Consider the following 26,970-nt stretch of genomic DNA (forward strand, 5'->3'; position numbering starts at 1 on the left):
ACCACCTGTCTTGGGCACTTGTTTTTCCAGGGACCATTTATAAGTGTGGGTTATTCATTGGTTTGGGATTGCCTGTACAGGGAAAGTCACATTTTAAAAAAATGCTAAGGTTGTGTTAAGACTGAAATGTAAGGCCATTATGAGGTTACTTAGAGATACTTCAGGAATTAGAGTAGGCTCTCTTCGCCAAGAGTCAGATTCTTCCACTGCCTTAGGAAAGTTACCTAACTTCATTCTACTGATGAAATTCCCCTAAAATGGAAATAAACAGTGAGACTACTGTGTATTCTAGATCCCAAAGATATTATTTATCTTAAGTGAAAAGTAAAATTATTCCAAAATGTGAATTCCCTTGGCAGAAATTTTCATCCCCTCCCTCTGTGGGAATTAAGGACAGTTGTTAACTTTCATGAGTGTCTTTAATTATGATCCAGGACTGAGCCCTGGTACAACGATACCGCCAAACCCAAGTCCTGAAATTAGGATGTCAGCCTGGCACTTTGGGAAGTATTGGGGGGCCACAAATACATTATTTTTACATTATGTGATGAAAAGAAAGTGTACTTTATGTTACACTTAAAACAGTTATATTTGAATAAAAGCCTGAAACTATAAGGGACAAAAAGAGAACCACTTGTCTATTTCTCTGTGCTGTTTATAAAGCACTATGCTGTTCTATAGGATTGAGTTCTTTATTATTATTCTTCTCTTGTGCTTACTGCCTGGTAGGATCTGGATATCTGGGAGAAGGTTTCCCCCTGTGTTGCTTAGTTCTATGCCCAATATTGCTACCTCTGACCTCAAACTGCGTTGTGTACTAAAATCAGCTTTGTGGTAGAAAGAGTAAAGAAAAAAAATGTTTTTAATGTTATGAGGCTAGAGACTCTAATTAATCACCTTTTAGAAAAAATATTTTGATTCTGATGTTAATGCAAGAACATTTAGAATAATGTTCAAGTTTAATTATGGCCATTTCTGGACTGTAAAGATGATCTTAAACTCTTGTAAAGCAATACAACTAATTATAGAAATGATATCACTGGAGTTAAATTTTATAGAAAATGGAATTCAGGAAAACAAAAGAAAAGAACAGTGCGGTTAGGCATTGAAATCTGTAATAATCCTGGTTTTATTCTTTTTAATTGAAGTTACAGTGAAGGGTATTTCACTCTATGGCCTTGGTTATTGAGATAACACTGGTGGGGGGGGGGAAGCGTTTGTAATTGGATAGTTGTGGGAGTGTTTTTGTATATGGACCAGCTTTTGAAAATGAACAGATAGATAAGCTATCACTAACTGATTTAGGTGCATTGTGGGCAGGCATCAAGACTGAAGGTGGATTGTCACAGTCTCAGTCACCTGGACAGACAGGATTTCTCAGCTATGGTACAAGCTTTGGGACCCCTCAACCTGGACAGGCACCATACAGCTACCAGATGCAAGGTCTGTATACACACTGGCATTGCTCTTTTCATTAATCCTGTGGGACAATAATTACTTTCTAAAGTGGCACGTGATATTCTGTGTAAGTAGTGGATGATGGTGAAAGTGGGCTGGGCTTGGAGGCAAGATACCTGGTTCTAGTCTGGTTCTTTACTTCCCTGCTCTCCAGGCCTAAATTTCCATATTTATAACATCCAGGGGTTAGACTGGATGATCACTCAGGTTCTTTTACAAAAAGCTCTAAAATTCTTTGTGTCATTGAAGTTTTCTGCCTTTGCTTCTATCAACTAAAAAAAGAGTGGAAAAAAAAAAAAAAGCAGAGTCAATGATGTAAGAGGTTGTAGTATGATACATGCTAAAAACCCTGGCACTTGGTGTCGCCAATCAGCCTGTCTCAAAGGGGTATGTTTTCTTCATTTTCATTATCACGGCTCTGGAAATAGAGCATGTGATAGGTGTTGACTAAATGATCTGCCAAAGACCAGGAGATCAAATTGACAGCCACTCAATGCATCTTCAAGCTATTGCTTCCAAGGACGCATCCCTGGGTTCTGATTTTGAAACTATAGACAAAACATAATGTAAGTGCAAGTCATATGGATGACAGCTGAAAGTTTACGTTGTCAGAGCTGTTTCAAGAGTAGGCATTACTGTAATTAGCAGATTATTATCGTGAAAATGTGTCTAAGATACTTGAAAATTGTTCTCGCATAATTTAAACATTCTCCTAATATTTTATTTTTACCGCTAATCAGTTTAACAAATGATATGCATCCTTTCAGTAGTGCCAAGCTATAGTAGATTTAAATACCTGCTATTTAAAAAAAATTTATGTTTTTTTTATTGAGTTGATGTACAATATTACATAAGTTAGAGAAGTACAACATAATGATTCACAATTTTTAAAGGTTATATTTCGTTTATAGTTACTACAAAATCCTGGCTATATTCCCTGTGTTGTACAATACATACTTGTAGCTCATTTATTTTATACATAATAGTTTGTACCCCTTAATCCCCTCCCCCTATCTTGTCCCTCCCCGCTTTCCTCTCCCCACTGGTAACCACTAGTTTGTTCTCTGTATCTGTGAGTCTGTTTCTTTTGTGTTATATTCACTAATTTGTTTTATTTTTTGGATTCCACATATAAGTGATATGATACAGTATTTGTCCACCTTTGGCTGACATTTTTCACTTAGCATAATACCCTCCAAGTCCATCCTTGTTTCTGCAAATGGCAAAATTTCTTTCTTTTCTTATGGCTGAGTTGTATTCCATTGTATGTGTGTGTATACCGCATCTTCTTTATCCATTCATCCGCTGGTAGACTTGGCAACCTGCTCTTTTAAGTAACAGATATGTTATAGACACCATTTCACATCAATAAAATCTATTTTATGGCATCATTTTAATGGCTGCATGGTTTCACAGATATACCTTATTTAACCCCCCTATTATTGGACGTCTGGAGCAATGCCACGAATATCTTATGTGCATGCTTAATTATTTCCTTTGAGTAAACTTAAGTGTGGAATTGCTAGGTAAACTGTTTTCAACTCTTTTAGGGATTTGTTATATATTTCCACAAGGAAGGGCTGTGAATTAGCGTGAACACATTAAATATTTTACTTTTTAAAAAAATTGTCATTTTGGAAGGTCCGAGATTTTATTGTTGTTTTCATGTGTATTTTTAGAAAATTGAGCTGATAAACCAGTTTTTCTTTTCTTGCATCGTGGTGTTTGTCTTTTCTTATTATTTCTTATATTACGTCTCTTAAACTTTAGTAATGTTTTATAGATGTATTTCCGGTTTATCATTTTTAAGAGCCTTTTTTTTCCTGCATGGGAAGCTAAAATTTTGTGGGACCAGACTCATTAATCCTTTCATACTTGGTTTTGCCTTTGGTATAAAAAGGCATGGATTGTAAAGTTTTGATATATTTGATGGCTACAAAATTAAAATTACCTTATGACAGATAGCATTTAGTGTTAGAAGGATATTACTCATGTGTTTGATTCCAAAACTTGAAAGCTGCTCTTGGAAAAGAGCTATGTTTCTCCACATGCTGAATATCAGTTAAGTAAAGGGATAAAAAGAACAAAAATTGATGAGACTTCATTAAAGAATCGAATAGTCTTAGGCTTTAGTAATGAAACGGATCATAAGGCAAGCAAAGTCTGTTCGCTCCTAAAGCTTTCATTTGTGTCAAGGAGAGAGACAGTAGACAAACAGACAGATACATTATGCAATTGCAGAGTCTTAGGAGAGTTATGGGGAAAAAAATCTGGCACTATGGTCGGTTCCGTTCTACTCCAGGCATCCAGTCTCTTTAAGGAGAAGTGGATCCTAAAGGTCAGAATGAAACAGGTGAAGTGCCTTCCGGAGAGGAGAGATAACTACATGTGTGATTCCTGGGCTTGAGCCCATGTGCAGCTCTTTGGTTACCACCCACAATGGGCTGAGTACAGAAATTGCGAGTTAAGTGTTTAGAAACTTTCATGGTACGTCCGTAGTAAATCTTATGGTGGTGAAATCAGACGTGCACTCTGTGTCTTTTCTTTTTTCATCTCATTCTTTTAGTCATACGTAACTATTATATTTTGCTAAATTTTCAGCCTGGGAAGGATTAGGAGAAGAGAAGCGTGCTGTGTGTCTCAGAGAGTTCGAGAAATATTGCCCTTGACTTAGCTTTATCTTTCTGTCCTCGCAGATCCAAAGCTTATGTGGCAAGAAAGTTCCTAAGAGGACTAACGAGCTGTCAGAGCTGTAAGCATAGCGTCAGCATAGAGAGCAGAGTGGACATGAAAGAGGAGAAAAGAACGTTAACTTGGAGGTGGAAAAAAGCCTATTTTAAAGCAGAAATAAGGACATGTGTAGCACCAAATACAGCAAGTATAGCATTGCTTTTCTAGTTATAGGTTTCATTGCATCTGGGATGTTGCATTACAACTTTCTGTGTTTTTAAGCGTCCCCTGGTTGAATGGCCTTTCCAGTGGGATTTTAGAGCCCTTTTTCCATGACTGAGGTATTATTTCATATGGATATTTCTATAATGGCGCCTCACTCATTTTCAGAATAATCTAAAATATGACTTTCACACACCAAGCCAAAGAATCATATGCTATTAACTTGAAAGCTGCCAGTCTGATGTTGGATAATGATACGTGATATGCTATAAACTCCTTATGGTCAAATGTGGATAAATAAGTAAACTCTGATTAATATGTATTTCTTAAATATTAAGTGCATTGTAGAAAATGAAGTGGATGAAATGATTTTATCCACTGTGCCCAGTCATGGGAATCGATTGACCTTTGTCTTTGCAATACTTCTTTTTAATATAAAACTTTCTACAATGTCTGAAATTATTGTCAAAATGCTCTAAATTCTATTATCCTTAATGAATAACAGTGATTTTTGCTTATATCAATCTTATATCTGTTAAAAGATCTTAGAATCCTGGATGACAGTATATGTTTTTTAGTGATTTGGGAGCGTTTTACCTAGTACTTTCTCCAGTATCCTTTGACCTTTTAAATATATACCTTGTAAATATAAGGTATGATGATGAGTTATTCAGAGATTTAGTTACTAAGGTTTCATAATGTTAGGATTTCACGATACTAGAAGGAATTTTCTAGTAACCCAGATGACTCAGTGGGTGTTATGCTGATTCACTTCAGGAAGATTTTTGATGATCACCTCTTTGGTTCTGTGAGATTTCGAAGGTTGGGCTTAAAGGTACAGTGACATCTTGCACTGTGGCTAACAGCGTAAATTCTAGAGTCAGGCTGCCTGTCCAACAGCCCTGCCCTTGCTGTCCGTGGGACTTCAGCATGGGGCTTGACGTCTCATGTCTCCATTTCTTCATCTCAAATGTGGGGGTAATATTATCTGTTCCCACAGTAGTATTGTGAGGTTTCATTGAGATTATCCGTGTATATCACTCTGACCAACATCTGGCACGTAGTCCCATTCAAAGGCTTATTTTTATTTACTGTGTTCATTGTGGCAGTGATGTGGTAGTGGTGGGGGAGGGGTGATTATTATTATTATTATTGTTATTATCGTCATCATCATAATCCAGCCTTCTGAAATAGTTCCAGATTAGGAAGCATTACCTAAATTCTCCTTCTCTCCCACTCCCCAGGAGGAAAAAAAATTCTCTCTATATGAAATAAATATAAAAAATTTAATATATATACTATTATATATGTGTCTATACACATATATATGTATATATATAACCAGCAAAGAGAGCTCCAAGAACCCAGTAACCAAATAAGCATAGCAAAAAAAGAGCCAGATCTAACTCATGTGCCGGCAAGGAAGGAGAATCACTATCAACAAAGGTCAGGCTTTGTGTGCACGATACAAACGTACAGAAGAAACGAGAGAACAGCCAAGAACGTGAAGAAGAAAATCAGAAGAGAGAAATGGCTGTGTTGGCGGCAGCGGTGGTGGGCGCTGGAAAGCAGGAGCAGTGGGTAACACAGAAGGGCCACACGGACAAAGAAATAAACTCAGCTCTGCAGTGATGGGAAAGAAAGCGGCATCAACCAGGTCCTTACGCCCCAGGAATCCCTGCAGCCACAGTGCGACTTGAGTGCGAGGAACTGGCGGGAAAAGGGAGGTAATAGCCGTGTAAACACCAAATTATTTAGTTCGGAAACCAAGATTAGGGAGGAAGATGGGAACGTGACAAGCTATGCTCTATCGAGATGGAAAACTCTGCTGCCCATAACACAAAAAAACAGCTACTGTTTACCATATGCACTTATCATATGCCCAGCACTTTTCTAATTATTTTACATATATTATTTCATCCCTGCAACGACCCTGAACAATGGCTTTGAAGGTTGAGAATCTGAAAATGCTGGCGAATACATCAAAATGGAGAATGGTTTAGAACTGTCAGACCCTGCCATGTTTTCTATACGCTTAAATGACCGCACCTATAGGGGAGGCGCTTCCAGAAAACTACAAAAACAACGAAATGTAGTTGCCTGTAGTATGTTTCCTGAAGGGTGGATTTGCTCTTTTGGGAACTGAGATACTGCATTACACGGCTAGCTATGTAAGTAGTTAAAAAAAATACCAGCCTGTGAAGCTTAGAAAACTTTTTTTAGAGAGCTCATTTCCGAGCACTGTCTGTGTTTTAACATTTTCATGGCACTTAAGGAAAAGATTGAACTGGTAATTTGTGGGCATTTTGGCACTGCCTTATCTTGTGAACTAGGCCAGCCTTGGTGCCCTCGTTTAGTCCAGGTGAACCTTCTAGATCCTTCCAGCTCCAATGTTCAACGCTTATGTCCGTGGCAGGGTTCGGTAAATCTGGCACATGCCGTTTTAAGGCAGACAAGGATCAGATTTTTAAATGCACTAGTTTTTAAATGCACTAATACTAAAAGCCCACAGAGTAAAAACCTCAGGGACTGGAAAATCTGATTGCTTTTATCTTTGCTGCAAGATTCTGGAAAATTCTATTTCTGCTTTTATTGGATCTCTTTTGTACATCCAGTGAAAGATTAGAAACTTAAGTTTAACAGAGAAAGACAAGATGTTTCTGTTCGTGGACAACTGTAGAGTTCACCCTGAGGAAGTTAAATCCTTGCTGGTAGTTTTTGACATCTGCCTGCTCCCCAGGGTCAACTTCAGTGTTTCTGGAAGAAGTTTTGGATGGTGTGAGATTTTTCTTCACACGCCATTGACAAACATGCAAATGAGTGAGTTGAATGAGGGAGTGTGGACGGACAGAGGGTGCCTGGAGACCCCTGGGTCAACCGTGCAGATCCTGTAGATAGTGTTTTCAATGCTGCCAATCAAAGGGCACTGACAACAGGAATGAAGGGGGGGCCTGTGAGTTTATGTGTATGTCTGTGTGTATGTGTGTGTGTGCACACGTGCGTGCGTACATGTACCAAGGGCAAGAAACTTAGGAGAAACTGCTTTAGCCTATGATTCACTGACCCAGACTTCACAGAATATCTGCCAAGCTTGTCATAAGCAAATTTTATTCTCCTTTTATGTAAAAGAGGCATCTGACTTGAAATCAAGCTTTTAGTTATAATTTCTTAAAAACACAAGTTCCAGACCTATTGCTGGCATCCCCATTCATTCATTTACCCACCCCCCCCCGTCCTATACACTATAGACTTAAGAGTACCATCAACCACAGAAAACAAGAAACTGTTCAAAATTTTGAGGCTGAGTCATAGGAAGAAAATGACATTTTGTTTAGCAATCTGTTTGAGGTAAGGAAGTGCAAACAATTTTCACACGAAAAGTAATTCAAGTTAAGTCTGGTCTCTTAACTGGTTAAGCTTCAGCTTTGAGGCAAACCCAGGTTTCCCTAATAACTTAGTTCTACTGATCGACAGTTGCAGGGGGTGACCATCTCTTCTCATATTTTCATTTTATTTGGTAGTATGTCTGAAATATACAAATGTTTTGCTGGGAGTGGAGAGGTCTGTTTCACAATAGCAGTTGCAAGTTAAGATTCATAAGAACTCTAGTTCTCTTCATTTGGGGAAACGAATTTGGAATTTAGCATCGTAAAATCCTTGGTTACTTTATTATCGTAGTTTGTTGAAAGCAGTCTTCCCCTGTGTTCACACTAGTAGGTGGAGCTGGATGGAGACATCACAGAATCGCGGTGGTTGTGTGGAATGCCTTTCTGAGTGTTTTACTGCCCCAGAGAAGCAGTGAGGTGGGGACATTCCCGTCATTCTGCAGCAAGAAGGTGTCAGGATTTGCCACGATAGATGGGAGGGACTACACAGATGCGCATGCCCGAAACCCAGAGGGCTCTGGAAACCCCGCTTGGTTTATTTTCCTTTCGGTTTTATTGCTCTCTTTTAGAGGAGAAAATCACACGAATTCTAACTCCGTCTTTGTATATAATGTTGTTTGCTCTATTGAAGAGATTGGAGTTCCAACCAGTGAGGAGAGACAAAAAACAAGGACAGGGGTTTGTTAATGGGACGCTGAAGGGTGACAGCTCCACAGTTCTCTGCACCTCGCCGATCTGGGGCTCGTTATGAAGCGGGAGCTGTCCAATAATAATCTAATAAGGATAACCACCCCGACTTCCGTTGGTCTGCCTGTCTATAGCTTTTCAAATATATAGTTGAAGTCTTTCAGTTTATTAGTTTTTTAGAACCTCAAAACTGTTTACCAAAATGTACTGTTAAAGTTTTTTCATTATCTATAGAAATGGTATTTTTCCTAACTTCAAATATATGGTTTTAAGAAAATATTTATTAAACCTTTTTAATAATCTGCTCTGATAAAGCCTTCGAGATGTGCACTTTCTGGCATAAAATGACAGATGAGAGTTACAATTGGAGAAAAGCTATTGCAGCTTGCACTGATGTTCACAATTTCTCTTAATTGCTTTGCCATTCTACTCACATTTATATTTTAGTTTGTGGAATTTTTTGCATTCTAGAATTTTTTTGGCTTAAGTTGATTTTTTAACAGTAATATTTTGTTTCGGTTCTTTTGGCATCTTGTGTTATTTCAAATGACATGTGTTGAAAATTGTATGGAGATCTTTTGAAATCCAGTAATAGCGATAATTAGAGATCAATACCCAAATTATTGTCGGTATGAATTGGTTTTTAGTAAAATATAGAGAAATAGATGAAGAAAGATAAATAACAAGGTTTTGTAGTCTTTATTACCCTAGTTACAAATTGTCTTTGAAATAGAAAAACTATTACTGAGATAAAAAGGAAAACTTGGTCATTTAAAAGCCTTCTTGTAAGAAAAGGGGAAAACTTTGGTTTTAAATAGCCCATCTGGCCTTCAGAGGCTTTTCCGCAGGGAGCTCCACTGACTTCTGCCACGTAGATTGCGCCCGATGATGGACATAGCCCATGGCAAAGAGGCCAGGGAAGGAAAGCAAATGGACTTCTGTGAAAATACACGAGGGACAGATAGCATCCTGCTTGCCGAGTAAGTGCTAGAAAATGCTCTAAAACATGGGAAATACAGACAGGCCCCAGCAGGTTCCAGCATTCTTATGTTGGCTGAGATTCTGGTTTTTAATGTGAGTCCTTGTTCTCTGTTCAGTAGACCTTTGACCTACATGTTACCTTTTTTTTTTTTTTTTTTTTTTGAAGTTATAGCTGGGCAGTGTTCTCCAGGTTAAGTGACACACAAAACTTTGATTTGATATTTTAAATCATGTTATAAATCAACATAGGCTGGGTTCTTCTTAACTATGAAACAGTAGTAAGGATTTATTAATAAAGGTTTGGAGGGGTTGGTTTATTTTTAAACTACGATCACTTAGCATCTATAGAACTGGGTGGCCACACAGGGTCTTCTAGCAAGACTGTTTCTTGTTTGTTACGGTTGGTTGACGAGACCACCACCTTTTCCCTATAGCAACCCCTGATGGTGACAAGAAGAAAGCCAGTATTTCTGATACACTATCCTTGGGTGACTATATAATTTACTTTTAAAATTATTTACCAGCCTCAAAAGAGTTACAATGAAGAAGTCTTTTAGAAATGAGATAATTATTTATGAAATTGCTCAGATGCCCTTGTCTCTACCCTTTGTGTGTCTGTGATGTTTGTCCAGCAAAAAATTAATACCACTTTTCTGTCCTCCCCACCCCTTTCCCTTTTGGTAACTATAAATTTGTCTTCTATGTCTGTGAGTCTGTTTCTGTTTTGTAAGTAAGTTCACTTGTATCATATTTTAGATTCCACATATAGGTGATTAGCAGATACAAACTACTATATATAAAATAGGTAAACAGCAAGGACCTACTGTATAACACAGGAAACTATTTTCCATATCTTGTAATAACCTATAATGGAAAAGAATATGAAAAAGAATATATATATATGTGTGTGTAAGTGAATCACTTTGCTGTATACCAGAAACTAACACAACATTGTAAGTCAACTCTACCTCAGTAATAAAAAATTGAAGTTAAATTAAAAATATGACTTTTTACAATATATAATTCACTTTCAACATCGCTGAATCAGAGCATCTAAAGGGTGCGTTTTGTGTGGTAGAATGGTAAATGGTGGCCTGGAAGTGGAGATAATGGCCATTGCCTAACTCAGAGTCCTTGGGCCAAGAAATCACCATTCTCTCTCTGACAAGGATCCTACCTCACATACTGATGTGGGAAATAACCTGAGACAATGGATGTGGAAATACTGAAATATAAATGGACTGTAAAATCATAGGATGTTATTGTGTTCTAAATTTGAGATTTTTCATCTGCAAGCAAGGCTTTTATTTTCATTCATGTAGCCATGAAATACCAATATCTGAGCTAGATCAGTGATATTTTATGAGCTGTTCAAAATTCATGATGCTTAATTAATTTAATATTTTATTTGATTTAAAACCCTGCTGGATTTTCTTTCCGGAAATTCAGACATATCTTAAATCCTTCCAGAAGGTGCTTCTAAGTCCTGTATTTAATATTCTTCATGTAATTTACATCTAAAGTAGTGATTATAATCTAATTTTTTTTGTGTGTGTGTGATATGCGGGCCTCTCACTGCTGTGGCCTCTCCCACTGCGGAGCGCAGGCTCAGCGGCCATGGCTCACGGGCCCAGCCGCTCCGTGGCATGCGGGATCTTCCCAGACCGGGGCACGAACCCGTGTCCCCTGCATTGGCAGGCGGACTCTCAACCACTGCGACCCCAGGGAAGCCCCTATAATCTAATCTTTAAAGCTAGGCCTTCATATATCATCCAGTTTAAAAGAAACCAGTAAAGTGTGTGTCCTTTAGATAAAATCTGAGAAATAAACAATTATTATTTGGTTATTTTTCCTTTCCCCACTGTCTTTTTCAGTTGAGAGATGGGCCTTCAAATCGCTCTTCCAAACAGCCTTCTGCCATCATTACCAGACACACACACACACACACACACACACACAATTGTGGAAAGATTTCCTCTTGTTACTACACCTGCTTCTTTATGACAGTCCTATTCTCACTGGACCCTGTTGTCATTACCATCCTGGATTGAAACTCAAGTACCAGTTCTGTCTCCTACTGGAGCCTACACGAAACCCTTCAAAGTCAGACGTGGTTTCTCCTTGTCCATGTGAGACAGGTGAATAAGTAAAACACATGAATTTAAGGAACTTATGGTCAGGATAAAAGCAAGGCCAATGAAGACTGTTCTGAGAACAATGGTATCAGTCATTAGTGAGCTCGAGTTCCCAGAAGGTAAAACCAGTGCAGAGAAGAGCGGTCAGGGAAAGCTTATTGGGAAGATAGGACATTAGCCAGATCATGAAGGATGGGAAATGGGGATTGACGGAGGGAAGCATTAAATAAGAGGAGCAAGAATGAATAAGATGAGTTTTCAGGATAGCGGGGACCCCATCCTGAATGCACGTAGTGAGTTGTGGACAGGCAAGCCTTGGAAAGTAGCTTGGTGAGCATATTCCTCTCCTGGGCACCTCCATCCCCACCTCTCCACCCCAAACGCTAACCCACCCCCATCTCCAGGCCCAGTCATATAAACAAAAATATCTTTGCATTTATAACACCTCCTCCAGTCCTTAAAAGGAAAGTCAGAATCATAACATTTCCCACGTCCCAATATGCTAATATTGGTATGATCAATATTCAGATTCCTGGGTTTTTCTGATAAAGCATGTCATTTTGCTGAACTGTTATCCTTTTCTTAAATGATCAAGAAACTTCTGTCACCTACCTTTAGTCTCTTTCCCTACTTCCCTATAAACCTTTCACTCTCACATCTTCTCCTTTGGATAGTTTATACTCACTGTGTACCAGGAATACGCTCCTTGACATTTTCTGTGTATCTTCTGTGTATTGTCCTTCTCAGTCTAATCAGATGTTTTCATTGACTGAGCAGCTCCATGTCAGAACTTGTGATGCTCATGTAGGTAACACAAGCTAATGTTTCCTGGTGGTGCTTTCATGAGATTGTGTGTTTTTAAACTTTCCTCAAAGGATAGACTCATGACACCCACTTCTTTTGGTCCGCAACACCCTCTAGAGTAGTAAGCGTGCCAATTAGATGTGCCAGTAGTTGCTGTGGACTGAACTAACTTGGAAAGGTTTGTTGTTGTTTTTTTCATAATATAACATATATAATCTTCCCATTCAGAATATAAAAATTTTCAACTTTAAAAAGAAGACAATGGAATGAAAAATAATTTTGTCTCCTAGAGAAGTTCTGAAAGGAAAGATTTTTCCAGTGTTCTAGTCTGGAAATGAGTGTCTCCCCTCCATGCCAGAAAAGAAGAATGGCTATGATTTTTCACAATAGTGAACTATTTAAACAGATAAGATTTCCTTTTCACTAGTGGGGGAGAAAGTATCACCACTGCCACCCTGCTTGGAAGGTAACTTAATTCCAAACTCTACCAAGAATACTATTGGGCATTATTGGAGCTCCATTTGGACCAATCTCTGCCAAACTCCTTGAGTGAGAAATAATGGATTCGAAATGGGAATTCTTTCTACTTTGGGGAATTTTCATGATTTGTTACATAAAATGTAAAACAATTTATCATAGAATATTTCTGTTCTCTTTACCTAGAGGTGACTTTTCATGTAAAATCTTTTGGATCTAGGAAGGAAAATACTTCTATATTATTTTGATAAATGAATTCTCAATACTAAGCCTAATTCTGTGACCTAACGTTGTAAGTGAAGACTCTTGTGAATCGAACAGAAACTCTCAAGAGGATGGATCTTAATGGAAGGAGGAGGTCTGTTTTTCCTGGTCGTGTCCTGCCCTTTCTCCCCTGTAGCATACATGCTTAAGTCTGGTACGTGGTGGCCTTCTACACAAATGTGCCTCGTCTCCCAGGCCTGTGTAGAGTAGGAAGTGGGTTTAGTAGCTACACACGGACGCTTTCTTAGGAGCACTGTCATTGCCATTTTGCCTTTGTGGTGTTGGTGAAATTCATCTGGTAATACTGGCACCCAATCTGTGTCAGATCAGCTATCAGACCCTTTACTCCCTATGAGCTTTGTTTAGCCCAGCTCAAGGGCCACAAATACCCAAAACAGTCTCTGAGACGCTTCCATTCTTTAAATTCCTGGTGAGTGTGATTACTTTCTTAGTGTAAAAACAAAACTTATAGTAGTGGGGGTTTTTGAAGCAGTTGCTAAAACACCAGTTGAATTGGTACTAAAACATAGTGGCTAGAAATCAGGGGCTTTAGGTGTTCAGTAAACCTGTGGGTTTTCAGGTCACATCCTACCCCTCCTGCCTCAGTAAGATGGTGATTTCTGTGTCTGAGGAGGGGCCCAGATTTGTGCCATTTAACAAACACCTCCTGGTGATTCCGTGACAGACAGTTAGCCGTATGTTGAATATGTTGGTTAAAAAATGTATATTAAAGGAAAAAGAACCCTGGTTACTTTGAGAGGCAGTACACGGCAAACTTCAACTCTGGAGCCAGATGGCCTGGGATTGAACCCCAGGTCTGCCACACTTGCTTGTGATCTTGGGCAGCTTCTTAATCTGTAAAATGGGGTATAATAGTACCTTCCTGAGGGGTGGTTGTGAGAGCTCGTGAGTTGTAACATGTAAAATATTTGATTGGCCTGGCTCAGAGTAAGCCCTTGATATGTTTTAAGTATGATTATTCTTGTCACTTCTATTTTGATTCTATGTTTGCTTCCTATGGTTTTTTGTTTGTTTGTTTTCATCCTTGTAGAATGATCCCTGGGAACACTTTAGTAAACTTCAGATCTTCCCATAAAGCAACAGAGAACAGGGTAAGAGGACACGAGAGAGCATCGTATAGACGCTAAAACCAGACGGAGCTATGTTTAATTTCACTTCCATGCCATGGAAGCTATATTAGCCTAACCTAACCCTCTGGTTCCCTATAGTATCGAGTTATTTTGATAGATAAAGCATGTGAAAGATGAACTTATTCCTAACATATAGTAAGCATTCAATGCATGTTTTCCATTTTTATTGTTCATATATGTCATATATATAAAATATAAACATCACAGAGAAGGAGAAGGAGACAGAGAGAAATTCAGTAACCCAGGCTTAGGAGGAAAGAGGAGAAGAGGAGAATTCAGGGAAGGTTTTTCTGAGGAAAGGAGTTTCTAGTCTGTGCTGAATTGGGAAGCTGATTAGAAGTTAGCCAGGATATAGTGGGAGTGGGGAGGGAGGGAGAGGTGCAAAGAGTAACCTTCAGAGAACCAAGTGTTGCTTCCCTTGTATGAGGCTGGAATGTGTATCTGGGTGGGTGAGGGCTGGGAGTTCCTGGGAAGAGATCAAAGAAATCTAAGAGAGAAACTGCAGTCAGACCAAGTAGGGCCTAATAAATAAGCCCTGGTAAGGAGTTTGAATTTGATCCTGAGGCTAATAGGGGGCAGTTACTTTTTTAACAAGGGAGTGAGAAGATGAGATATGCACCTTAGAGAAAGTATTCTACTGCTGGTGTGGAGAATGAGCTGTAGGGGCCGGAAGATGGGCAGGAGACCAGGAAGCAGGCTGTTGAAGAAATCCAGTGCTGGTGGCCTGGACTAAAAGTTATCAGCTCTCTTTCCTAAGTCCTTCGTGGAGGCGGGTGGGGCAGCCCTGCAGATCTGATTCTGGGGTTAAAAATTAATACTTCCTGAGCCTGATTCTCCCGCATGTCCATCTCTGCCTGACGTAAGTTAGATCCTTGTGGAAGTTGCATTAAGTCTCGTAGGCCACTGGAGTGCTGTTAAACTCCTGCATGTGAAATGGAATGGAATCTCAGTCTGCAGTCAGCCAGTAAATGAGTATAACTTATGTTGAATTCCAGCTAACGTACAGCCGTCGAAGTAGCATGAAGTCTGGGAAGTCACTGGGGTACCATTTAGAGTACTGAACAGTGATTTACTTGGTCAGACCCCAATGGCCTATATGTGCCAATATAGCTTCCATGGTCTTTTCTACTTTGTTCCAGGGAATAAGTTATGGAATAAAAACGTCCATTTTTAAAATATATTTTCTATATCTTAATTCATTTTCTTGGTGGATGGGGATTATTGAGGTCACTATTTATTGTTCAAAAATGTGTAGTATAAACGAAAGTAGCAAGTCATAACCTAAAAATGTGTAGTTTAAATGAAAGTCATAACCCAAAGTAATTTTTCCTATAAAATTTCCTGTAAAATTTCCTGTATTTCCTATAATACAGTTTTCAAAAGTATTGATATTCACACTCTTACCCAGAATAAATTTGAATTTTTATAAGGAATTTTTTAAATGCTCATTATAAGTTTGTGATATGTAGGTATAGATACAGATTTAATGTTAATTGTTCACTGATATACAAATAATGAATGAATCATATGCCCATGAAGTCCAATGTTTAAAAAGAAAAAAAAAACAGAACTAATGTTAACCTGGTAAGTCCTAGAAGTCCAAGCCTGTATCTTCTGTCCTCTTGTAATTATCACCACAAGCCCTATATTTAATACTTGCTTAATAAGTATGTGGTTGCCACGTGCAAATGATCATTAATATGAAAAGCTTGTCTGTTGTTGCCCCTACGTTTGTGGTGAAACAAGTAGTGGTTGTGTGAGAGCTCGCAGCTTATCTGTGATAGGTGTTCTGGGCACTTTGAACAACCAATGTTCCTAAAATTTACAAATGAGGAAACCTCAAATATGAGTCTGTAATAACTACATTTAAAACTATCTTAGGAAATATTTTCCCCTCTTAATAAAAGTAACAAATCCTTGAGATTAGCTCAAGATGGCGGAGTAGAAGGACATGCTGTCACCTCTTCTTACAAGAACACCGGAATCACAACTAACTGCTGAACAAAAAAGTACTGGAACCTACCAGAAAGGATACCCTACACCCAAAAATAACAAATCCTCTGATTGGGTTTTCAAAGTGCGTAGATGCTTGATAAATAAGTAGGAAAAGAATTTTAGATATGCAAAGAGATTAAGTCATATTTATCTAGTTTGGGAAAGTCAAAAGAGGGAAAAGATAAATACGGTGGAGAATTTTAGAAACGTTTACTGGAATAAGCGGTAACGGTTCCGAACATTTGTGTGTCACTGTGGCTTGTTCATTATGTTTTCCAAAACATTACTTCATTTGATCTGTTTAAGAAGCCTATGAAATAGAGTTTCTACAGCTAGGGATATTATTTCTTAGAGCAGTTAGGTGATTTGTCCAGAGTCCAAACAGCTCATAGGTAATGAACTGGAAACTCTGTTTTCTGACTCTTTAGCCAGTACTTAAATGTTCAGTAGCAAGTAAATAATTGGCATATATTAACTACCACATTGTACCTGAAGGCATCTGTGACTAGGCAGTTCGCATCGAAGATGTCCTCCTTAAACTGACCACGCATTTACTGCCTAGACTGCTCATTTGCCATAAAGTTTTAATTTAAAAAAATGGTTTTTCTGTTTACAGAAGTAACACAGTTCTGAGTAGAAAATTTTAAAATGTACATTGGCTCCATGAATATTATGTGACCATAGATTGCACCCCTCCATAGATTCTGAGATTTTTGTGCTTTCTGGAAATATTTTATGCTTTAAAAATATTTCAGATGAGATCACAAAGAACATTTTTGTTACTTTAGTTTTTATTTTAACAAATTAGTATGAAAAAATTTCCTGTGTCTTTAAACATCATTATGATACTATTTCAATATCTTCATAATATTCCATTTTCCAAATAACACCTATTTAGAACTTGGGGATGCTCTCTATGTTTTGTTATTAGAAATAACACTGAAGAATATCTTTACTAACTACCTCATTGTATAAATCCATATTTTCTTAGATAGCCTGGCAATAAAATTGCTGGGTTAAATGATATATAAAATTTCTTGATCATGAGCAAATAGCCCAATAGCTTGTCTTATTTAAATTCCCATTTTGTTGTGTATGAATGCCATTTTTTACACGTTTGCAAGTCCCTGATCTTTTCAAAAACCTTTGCCAAAATGTTCATCAGAAATAGTGTATTATTAAAGGTACATGCACCCCTATGTTCATAGCAGTGCTATCACAATAGTCAAGACATGGAAACAACCTAAATGTCCATCAAGAGATGAATGGATAAAGAAGATGTGGTGTATATATATATATATATACAATGGAATACTACTCAGCCTTAAAAAAGAACAAAATAATGCCATTTGCAGAAACATGGATGGGCCTAGAGATTATCATACTAGGTGAAGTAAGTCAGAAAGAGAAAAATACTATATGATATCACTTATATGTGGAATCTAAAACATGACAGAAATGAACGTATCTAGGAAACAGAAAGATTCAAAGACATAGAGAACAGACTTGTGGTTGCCAAGGGGTTGGGGGGTAGGGGAGGGATGGAGTGGGAGTTTGTGGTTAGCAGTTGCAAACTATTACATATAGAATGGATAAACAACAAGGTCCTGTATAGCACAGGGAACTATATTAAATTTCCTGAGATAAACCATAATGGAAAAGAATATTAAAAAATGTATATGTATGTATAATTGGATCACTTTGCTGTACAGCAGAAATTAACACAACATTGTAAATCAACTATACTTCAAGAAGAAAATGGTGTGTTGTCACTTTGCGTGGTTAAACAGTAAGATAGTAAATCCATTGAAGGAGGGGACCAAGATTTGCTCTTTGGCTTGAATCCTGTACAACGCCTGCTGTATCTTTTGACACAGAGACATTCAACAAACAGGATGTTGCCTACACAGCACATGTAATACATAAAACACTGGTCATGTTCCTATTTGATCTTTGTTTTTATCAAATACGTCAAGTGTTTCCATTCATTCTTCTGTGAAATGAAATAACCAGCTTTTTCGGTGGCCATTCAAATGGCAAGTACAAGTTGGAAAGCATTTTGCATTTTTGGAAGTAGCATCATAGTTTTTGAGCTAGCAGGAACTTTAAAGATCATTCAGTCTGATCCTGTTACTTTACAATAAGCGTATTTAAAGACATGAAAAATCCTGGTGTGTTTTACAAATTGAAATGGAAAGCTCAGTGTCTAATATTTTTGCACAAATGTATAATTTTGTCCATAGTTTATATGAGTTCCTCATGTCCTCAGAAATGTAAACCTCTGTACTTTTTAATTATTTGTAGTATAGTGAAACTAAAATTGTCAACCATTTTAAGAAAACAAAATTTTAGCCATGGCAATGGATTCTGGTTTCAAAGATAAACCAAACACATTTGCAGTGAACTCCAACCCTGCTTTATCTAAATAATAATTTCCTATAGGCACATTACTTGGCATGGCTTAGTCAACCATATTTCTTTTCATTTTTTAGGTAGCAGTTTTACAACATCATCAGGATTATATACAGGAAATAATTCACTCACGAATTCCTCTGGATTTAACAGTTCACAGCAGGTAATTTTCAAAGCCAGTTTAACTTCTGAAATGTAAAGAAATGCACAGATGATTTTCTTAGGTAAAGAAAGATCCATTTATATTACACTATAAGCAAGACCTTTCTTAAGCCTTCTAATAGTTTTTTTTTTTTTCCCCTCCTTCAAAAATCTCTTTAGCGGTTCTATATGGTGAGTTGTTTGGTTCTCAGACTGGTTGAATTTTACCTAGAAATCATGGAATAGAAATATGAAGAGGGAATCTGATCTTACATAAAACTGGTTTGCAAGACTGCTCACTTCAGTCAGCGTGTGCTTGTGTGTCCCTTTGTGAAGTCAGAGAAGACGGAAGTGCAAACACATTCACGGTTACGTTCTGAAAACGCTAAGCAGCAGCCGTATTCTGACAGGTTGCTCTTGTGTGGTTTGATTTGGTAGGACTATCCATCGTATCCCGGCTTTGGCCAGGGTCAGTATGCACAGTATTACAACAGCTCGCCGTACCCGGCACATTACATGACAAGTAGCAACAGCAGCCCAACGACGCCGTCCACGAATGCCACTTACCAGCTTCAGGAACCGCCATCTGGCATCACCAGCCAAGCAGTGACAGATCCCACAGCAGGTAATTACGTGCATTTTTATTAGTCCTGCACGCTGTGTTTCTGGTGGTTGAGATGCATTTTTCCACAGTCATATATTCACGACAGCGGTCGCATACCTTTGACAAGTTTTGGCAAGGCCTTAAGGCAAGCAGCGTGATGGTGACCTTAGCTTTATTTTTACTTGCTTAAAAATTTTAGTACAAAGTGCATAACTTCAAAAGTACATGAAATAGAGATTTTGTTTAGTCGTACCTATACTCAATTTTCAAGATATATATAGCTTTTTAGATGCATAAGTATAAATGTTTAGCTATAATGCTGACCTATAATTATAACTGTTGACATATGAATATGAAGATAAATGACATCACCTCGAATTTAATGTTTATCATCATGAAACAGTTAATGTTTTTCAAAAAAATCAAATAGCATCAAAGGGTTGATCATGGAAAATAGTGATTCTCCTGGCCTAACCTTTCCCACTCCTGACTTGCTGTGAACTTTTTAACAATGTATCTGAGGGTGGGCATTATTTGTACTCCTGCACAACCTTTGAGGGGCCCTTTCAAATGCAAGTCTCTCTATCTCTGGAAGTTTATCTGCTATGCTTTTAGCATTTCTTCCCCTCCATTAATTCTTTCTGGAACTCTTAATATTGTATGCTTAATTTCCTGAATTGGTCTCTAACTAGGTTTCTTTCGTTTTTCTCTCGCACTTAGAAAACTAGAATGTTTTTCCCGGACCAGGGCTCGAACCCATGTCGCCTGCATTGGCAGGTGGATTCTTAACCACTGTGCCACCAGGGAAGTCCCTTCTTTTGCCTACTTTTGATTTAATTTGCCCCTCTTTTTCTAGTTTTCTAAGGTTTGAGAAACCTTAGAAGTTTGATTTGGTAGGACTGTCCATCGTATCCCAGTGTTTTACATGAACCACCTGGGTCCGTGCAAGCTTCTCAAGGATCAAATGGAATTTTGAAATGAGGATAGCTATGTGAGTGAGAAATAGAAAAACTCTTTAGGGTCTGTGGAATAAGAGATTGAGAAAAGGAGACAGCAGAATAATTTTACTTAATTCATGACATTTTCGTTGTGAAGAGAACAGAATAAAACAAACTGGGGAAGACTTAATCATGTTTCTTAAATTAAGGTTGATTAGAGCTTTAAAAAAAGGCCCTTTGGACATATCATAAAACTTTATCTCTGAAACTTGACATTGTTCTGAGTGAATTTTATTTATAAAAGGGATGCTGTGTGAGAGAGTGGGGATGAGTGGGCACGAAGCCACGCCAGACGGGAAACAATGCGAAATTATAATTTTTGAAAGGTATATATAATTTTAAGATTGAATGATCTATCTTAGGTTTTATTTGAATAAATGCTTAGTGTTTTAGGTACTTATTTCAATTTCAGTATCTTTATGGCTACAGAATAGGAATGAATTGAAATGGGGAGGAAATAGCATTTTTCAGATTTTTTTATATTCACCGCTTCTCACTAAAACGCATGTGTAAGGATCAGCCTTTCTTGTCTTACATAGTTAGGAGTGGAAAGTTCAGTGAGTTTACACATTGAAAAAGAAATGTGGATTACTTTAAAAATTCAAGGAAAATTTAGTCTTTTTTTTTTAAACTTTGTGGTAAGATTGTGGATTCAGCCTAAGTTGTTTGGCGTTAACTTTCCTTTCTTACTAGTCATGTGTAAAAGTATAGACTTATCCTTCTTGATGAAAAGTAAGTGTTGGTGATAAAGTACATAAAAATCATTAAACTAAAGAATTAGAAGGAATGATTTATCGCATATAACCTAATGTTTTTGTTTCAAGATTGAAATAAAAAATAGTTAAAATAATGAATGTCTATTTTTGTTGAAGTTATTTCAGGTGTTTTTTTTCTTTTAATAGTCTATTGGGTTTAAAGTCAGTATTTTCTAAAACTGGAAAGTTAAATTCTAGTCATTATCTGATCTTATGTATGACCAGGTTTCTGCCTTTCAGTTTCATGGAATTACGCAGTACAGATGAATCCACAGTACATGAGTTCTTCCATACTTTATATCTGTTCCTTATTGTTCATAGAATCGTTATGTCATAATGAACAAATAAGATAGCCTTGTAAGGCTTTTTCAGGGTAAACATGTAGGGACTCATTTATTTTTAATTGTGCATTTTAAAATTGGTATGAACAATAGTAATCTTTCAAGTCCATGATATTATGCAGTATTACTTATAAATATGTACCTCCTCATGAATCTTAAGTTCAAAACTTATTTTAATATGTTTGTAATTAAATATTGAAAACTTTATCCTCTTTTCATTAGGCATGTGTAATACATTAAAAATAACATAACTTGCATATGAAAGCTTACTCTCAAATTTTAAAAACTAAAAACAGTGCCTTTGCATTCATTTAAAAAAAATGAGTTTATTAGTCATGCATTGACTGTCTTAATAAAATACAATTTACATCATCTGGAGATATGTAAGAATCCATCTACTTGAGAAACATAGTGAGATTTATCTGATCATTCACCAATGTTTTAATTTACTTATTGGATTCAAGAAAATAGTGCCTACTCTTCAGCTAGCAGTGCCAGCCTCTCCACTCCCCATTGAAGGACATCTTGGTTGCCTCCAATTTTGGCAATTATAAATAAAGCTACTATAAACATTTGTGTAGGTTTTTGTATGGACATATGTTTTCACTCATTTGGGCAAATTCCTAAGAGTCTGATGGCTAGATTGTATGGTAAAAGTATGTTTAGTTTGATAAGAACTGCTAAAATGTCTTCCAAAGTGGCTGTATCGTTTTGCACTTCTACCAGCAAGAATGAGAGTTCCTGTTGCTCCACATTGTCACCAGGGTTTGGTGGTGTCAGTTTTCAAATTTTGGCCATTCTAATAGGTGTGTTGTGGTATCTAATTGTTTTAATTTGCATTTTCCTAATGAAATATGTAATTATTTGCCATCTGTGTATCTTCTTTGATGAGGTATCTGTTCAGATGTTTTGCCCACTTCTTAATCAGGTTGTTTGTTTTCTTATTGTTGAATTTTAAAAGTTCTTTGTATATTTTGGATACAAGTCCTTTATCAGATGTTGTTCTGTCCCAGTCTGTGTCTTGTCTTTTCATTCTCTTAACATTACCTTTTGCAGAGCAGAAGTTTTTAATTTGAATGAACTCCATCTTATCATTTTTTTTCTTTCATGGAACATGCATTTGGTTTTGTATCTAAAGACTCATTGCCAAACCATAGGTTTTCTCTAATGTTATGATCTAGAAAATGTTGGGGCATAGAGTTGTTCATAATATTCTTTTATTATCCTTTTAACGTCCATGGGCTTGCTAATGATGGACCCCCTCTTTCATTTCTGATATTAGTAAGTTTAATCTTCTCTCTTCTTGTCTTGGTTAACCCTCTAGAGTTTTATTAATTTTATTGACCTTTTCAAAGAGCCAATTTTTAGTTTTATTGATTTTTCTCTGTTTCCCTGTTTTCAATTTCATTGGCTTCTCTGTTATTTAGTATTTCTTTTGCCTACTTTTATATATATATATATTTATTTATTTATTTATTTATTTTTGGCTGCATTGGGTCTTTGTTGCTGCACGTGGGCTTTCTCTAGTTGCGGCGAGCAGGGGTTACCCTTCATTGTGGTGTACAGGCTTCTCATTGGGGTGGCTTGTCTTTGTTGAGGAGCACAGGCTCTAGGTGTGCGGGCTTCAGTAGTTGTGGCACGCGGGCTCAGTAGTTCTGGCTCATGGGCTCTAGAGTGCAGGCTCAGTAGTTGTGGCGCATGGGCTTAGTTGCTCCACGGCATGTGGGATCTTCCCGGACCAGGGCTCGAACCCGTGTCCCCTGCATTGGCAGGTGGATTCTTAACCACTGTGCCACCAGGGAAGTCCCTTCTTTTGCCTACTTTTGATTTAATTTGCCCCTCTTTTTCCAGTTTTCTAAGGTTTGAAGTTTAGATGATTGATTTTAAGTCTTTCTTCTTTTCTAATATACACATTCAATGCTATGAAGTTCCCTCTAAGCACTGCTTTTGTTGCATACCACAATATTTGATAGGGTTTTTTTTTATTTTCATTTAGTTCAAAATATTTTTATTTTCATTACCATTGAAGCCCTCCCTTTAAAAGAGGTGTATATTTATAAACATCCTATCAGAGAAAAATTTTAGAAATTTGATGCTATACAGTAAGAATCATTTGTTACAGTCATAGTTATTCACATCCTCCTAATTAAATGGCTTTCAGTTCTTAGAAAATGTGTTTAGTTTCTGAGAGAAGGGTATTATTACATGGTCCATTCAAATTCTACTGTCCATATAAGATAATTTTGGTCACAGTCAACTCTTTTTTTTTTCCTTATCCAAATCTAAGTAATATTAAAATTAAATCCAATATTACTTTAATTTTTAAATGATGGATTTCATTTAAAATTTCTTTTAAACTTTTAAAAGAAAATTTTCTTTTAAATTTCTTTTTAAAATATTTTTCTTTGCAAAGTTACTGATTTTCTTCTATGTTTAAAAACATAGAGGTAAGAAATAAAAAAAAGAAAAAGGCATTTTAGGATGTTTCCCTTTTGTGCTAATATCTAAACCCTCATCCCTCCTAGCCACTGAAGTGTAAAGAGTATATTATTTCCTTGTACTGAACCCTAAAATCTTAAGGCGTGTTGTTACCAACATAATTGAATATGTATTTTTTTAAAAGTGGTAAAAAATAATTTAACCACTCGAGAGTTATTCATGAAGGAATTTTTTAATTGATGTTTATCAAAAGAACACTTAAGCCATTCTTTAAAAAATGTTTTTCTTTATCATATGTCAAAATATGAGCACTCATTTGTAATCCAATTACTGTGCTATATTTAAATAATTTGGCTTGAAAACATTTTTCTTGTCCAAAATCTTAGAACATCTCATAATAATTATGACAGTGATCATAATAATAATACATAATAAAAACACAATTACTATGTTTAGAGCTTTACATTATATTACCTTCAACCTTATAAATATACCCATGAATTAGGTACTATATGTCTTCATTTTACAGATGAGGAAAAAGAGGCACATAGCTCTTGAATGCTCAGTAAATGTTAGGTGTTATTAACTTAATCAGGAATTTTGAGGCCAAATTCTTATGAAAGGGCTATTCACCTGTAACATCGTATTTTTAAAATAGTACAAAGCAATCAGAGAGAGAGGGATAAAAGTAAATGATAAATCATCATTTTAGGTTAATGTGAAATAAAAGCTAATTATGTATCAGGAACGAATTTTAGCACGGATGCTATAGAAAAGTTCCTTTTTCAAAGGATTTGTTCATTTGAATTTCTTACAAAAAACTTGATGTTGAAATCTACCTTTTCATGCTCTGACTGCATGCAGACAATTTACTGGTTAAGGTGATGTACAGGAATCTTGCCAATATTGAATTTCAAGTGACAGAGGAAAAATCAGTATAAGAGGGAATTCAATATGCATGGGAAACCATTTGTTCCCTTTGCTTCTTTGATCCTTGCCAAGGCCCAGGAAAGTAGAGCAAAGCGCATGAAAAACAGGGGAACATTCTTGTGCAAAGTGGCAGGAGCGCTCTGAGCTCTCACAGGAATTCAGTGTGACAGGATGAAAAACTAAACTGCCGGCAGTCTTCCCTGTGAATGTAGGAAATTTGGGCCACATCTATACTACCTAACATGTCTACGTCTGTTCGCTATAGATATGATCCTGAGGTTTGCAGTAAGCTTCCATTTTGACTCCTATATTTTGCCAAGTGAGCGGTTTTGCAAATCTTTAGGCCATATTTGCTCCACAGATGCCTTGTGGACTTTGGAAGAGTTTGCAATTTGTTCAGCTCGAAAAGCAACTATTTCAGCAAAACAATTTTAACTAACATTTTGGAAACATTTGTCAGCAAAACAAATATTTGTATCTGAAATAGCCAGGCTATTGAGATGTGAGAAAACAAAACAGATGTTTGTTTGGCGTTCTTGTGTTTGGTTGTCTTGATGCCATTTGTTTTCTTTCTTTTTTTTTAACCCCCAGGGGATGTACAGCGTTAACCTTAATGAGATTATAAAATTCTTGGAAATAAAATTCACTCTTTTTTTATATTGCCAGGAATGTAATAAAAATGAATTGCCATACCTGTGAATTTTGGACTCGTTTCTAAGAAGCGAAAAAGTCAGTGTTTAGCATTTACCCATTTTGTGCCTCGTTACTGGTTTCACTAATTTTTTCAGTTAGCTGGCATGAACTCAGGATCCCTTATAGAGTCAATTTTAGTACACTTGGATTCCAGTATGTCATTCTTTCTGATATTTTTACATAACAGATGATTTGAATATAAATAATAAAAATCAGAAAGCATACATTATAGAGCTAATTAAATTAGTTTACTAACCTCCCAAACATTTATTATTTCATCTTCTTTTGTAGCTAATTGAGTCACTGTTTTTGTAAAGTATTGGTATTAAGCATCCTATGGGGCCAACACAAATCAATGTAATAAGTTCCCTTGTTTAAGTTGAAGGACATCAGAATTTACTGATTCAATTTTTTAATTGGAGATTGCTGGGGAAAAGGCCCTTGAAAGTTACCTGTGTTTGCCATCCCTCCACCTCATTTAATTGGGATTGAATGGTTTAGTGGATGAGTTTGGGATTAACTTTTCAATAAAGGTAGTTTTGATGATTAATGGCTATCAGTTTTATTCCTAGCTTCATAGCCAAAAAAAAATTTTAAGTTTAATGAATGTCTTTTAAATTTGTTGAATACTAACAAAAGAGCATGGGATAGAATTATAAAGGTCCACGAGGGTTTACAGAGAAAAGTAAAACCCCTTTCATCTTCTACACCCAGCTCCTTGGTTTCTTTCAGCAGAGTTTCCTGTGTATCCTTCTACAGATACACTTTGCTTATATAAACATAGACGTAGCACCTGCCCCTGAGCACTTTTTTTTTTGCATATTCAAGTATGTATACTTTTAATTAGTTTTCTTTTTCCTTAAAGATATTAGAATACTATACATACTATTCTGTACCCTACATTTTTCTCTTAGTAATATACAGAGAAAAATTCAATATGTAGTTTTGTTGTTTTTTATATTTCATATACAAATATAACAATGGCGAATATATTCTGAGCGCTTACTATGTACCGAGCAACATTCTAAGCACTGTTCGTGCACGACTTAGTTTGTTTCTACCAGGTCCGAGAGAATAGGCAATGTCATCATTATCCCCATTTTACAGGCAAGGGCAGCTAAGGAGAGGTCAGCTGCAGTGCTGGATTTAACCTCTGGAAGCTTGGCTTCAAACTTGAGTTCTTAATCAGGAAAGCATGCTGCTTCTTGAAACCACTGGGTTTGAGATTTCAAACAAGCGGAAACATGAAAATGTAAACAAAGAGTCACAAAAGGTAGTAGCTATATGGTGTTCATTTTCTTTAATCATTCATAGCATATATGAGCATAATTACTCAGCAAAGGCATCTATTAGGAGGCATTCAGTTAAATATATGTTCAATGTTTGAATGAGCTCTACTTGCTAATAAAAATAACGTAGGTCTGTCT

General features: G+C 36.8%; 1 protein-coding gene across 6 annotated transcripts in view; it reads left to right on the plus strand.

The window, feature by feature from the left end:
- EYA1 (EYA transcriptional coactivator and phosphatase 1) overlaps window positions 1-26,970 on the plus strand; it is a 324,046-nt gene that overhangs the window by 209,321 nt on the left and 87,755 nt on the right. For 4 of the 6 annotated variants that reach the window (XM_029222736.1, XM_029222735.1, XM_029222734.1 and 1 more), the window contains 3 exons: window positions 1,321-1,443; window positions 18,723-18,805; window positions 19,222-19,408. In XM_029222736.1, coding sequence (XP_029078569.1) covers window positions 1,321-1,443; window positions 18,723-18,805; window positions 19,222-19,408 — 393 coding nt within the window. Of the gene's footprint in view, window positions 1-1,305; window positions 1,444-18,722; window positions 18,806-19,221; window positions 19,409-26,970 lie in introns of all 6 variants that reach the window. The other 2 variants (XM_029222732.1, XM_029222733.1) reach the window with 1 other exon arrangement.

Source organism: Monodon monoceros, unplaced genomic scaffold, assembly GCF_005190385.1.
Source record: "Monodon monoceros isolate NGI ecotype Baffin Bay Population unplaced genomic scaffold, NGI_Narwhal_1 Super_Scaffold_14, whole genome shotgun sequence".
NCBI lineage: Eukaryota > Metazoa > Chordata > Mammalia > Artiodactyla > Monodontidae > Monodon > Monodon monoceros.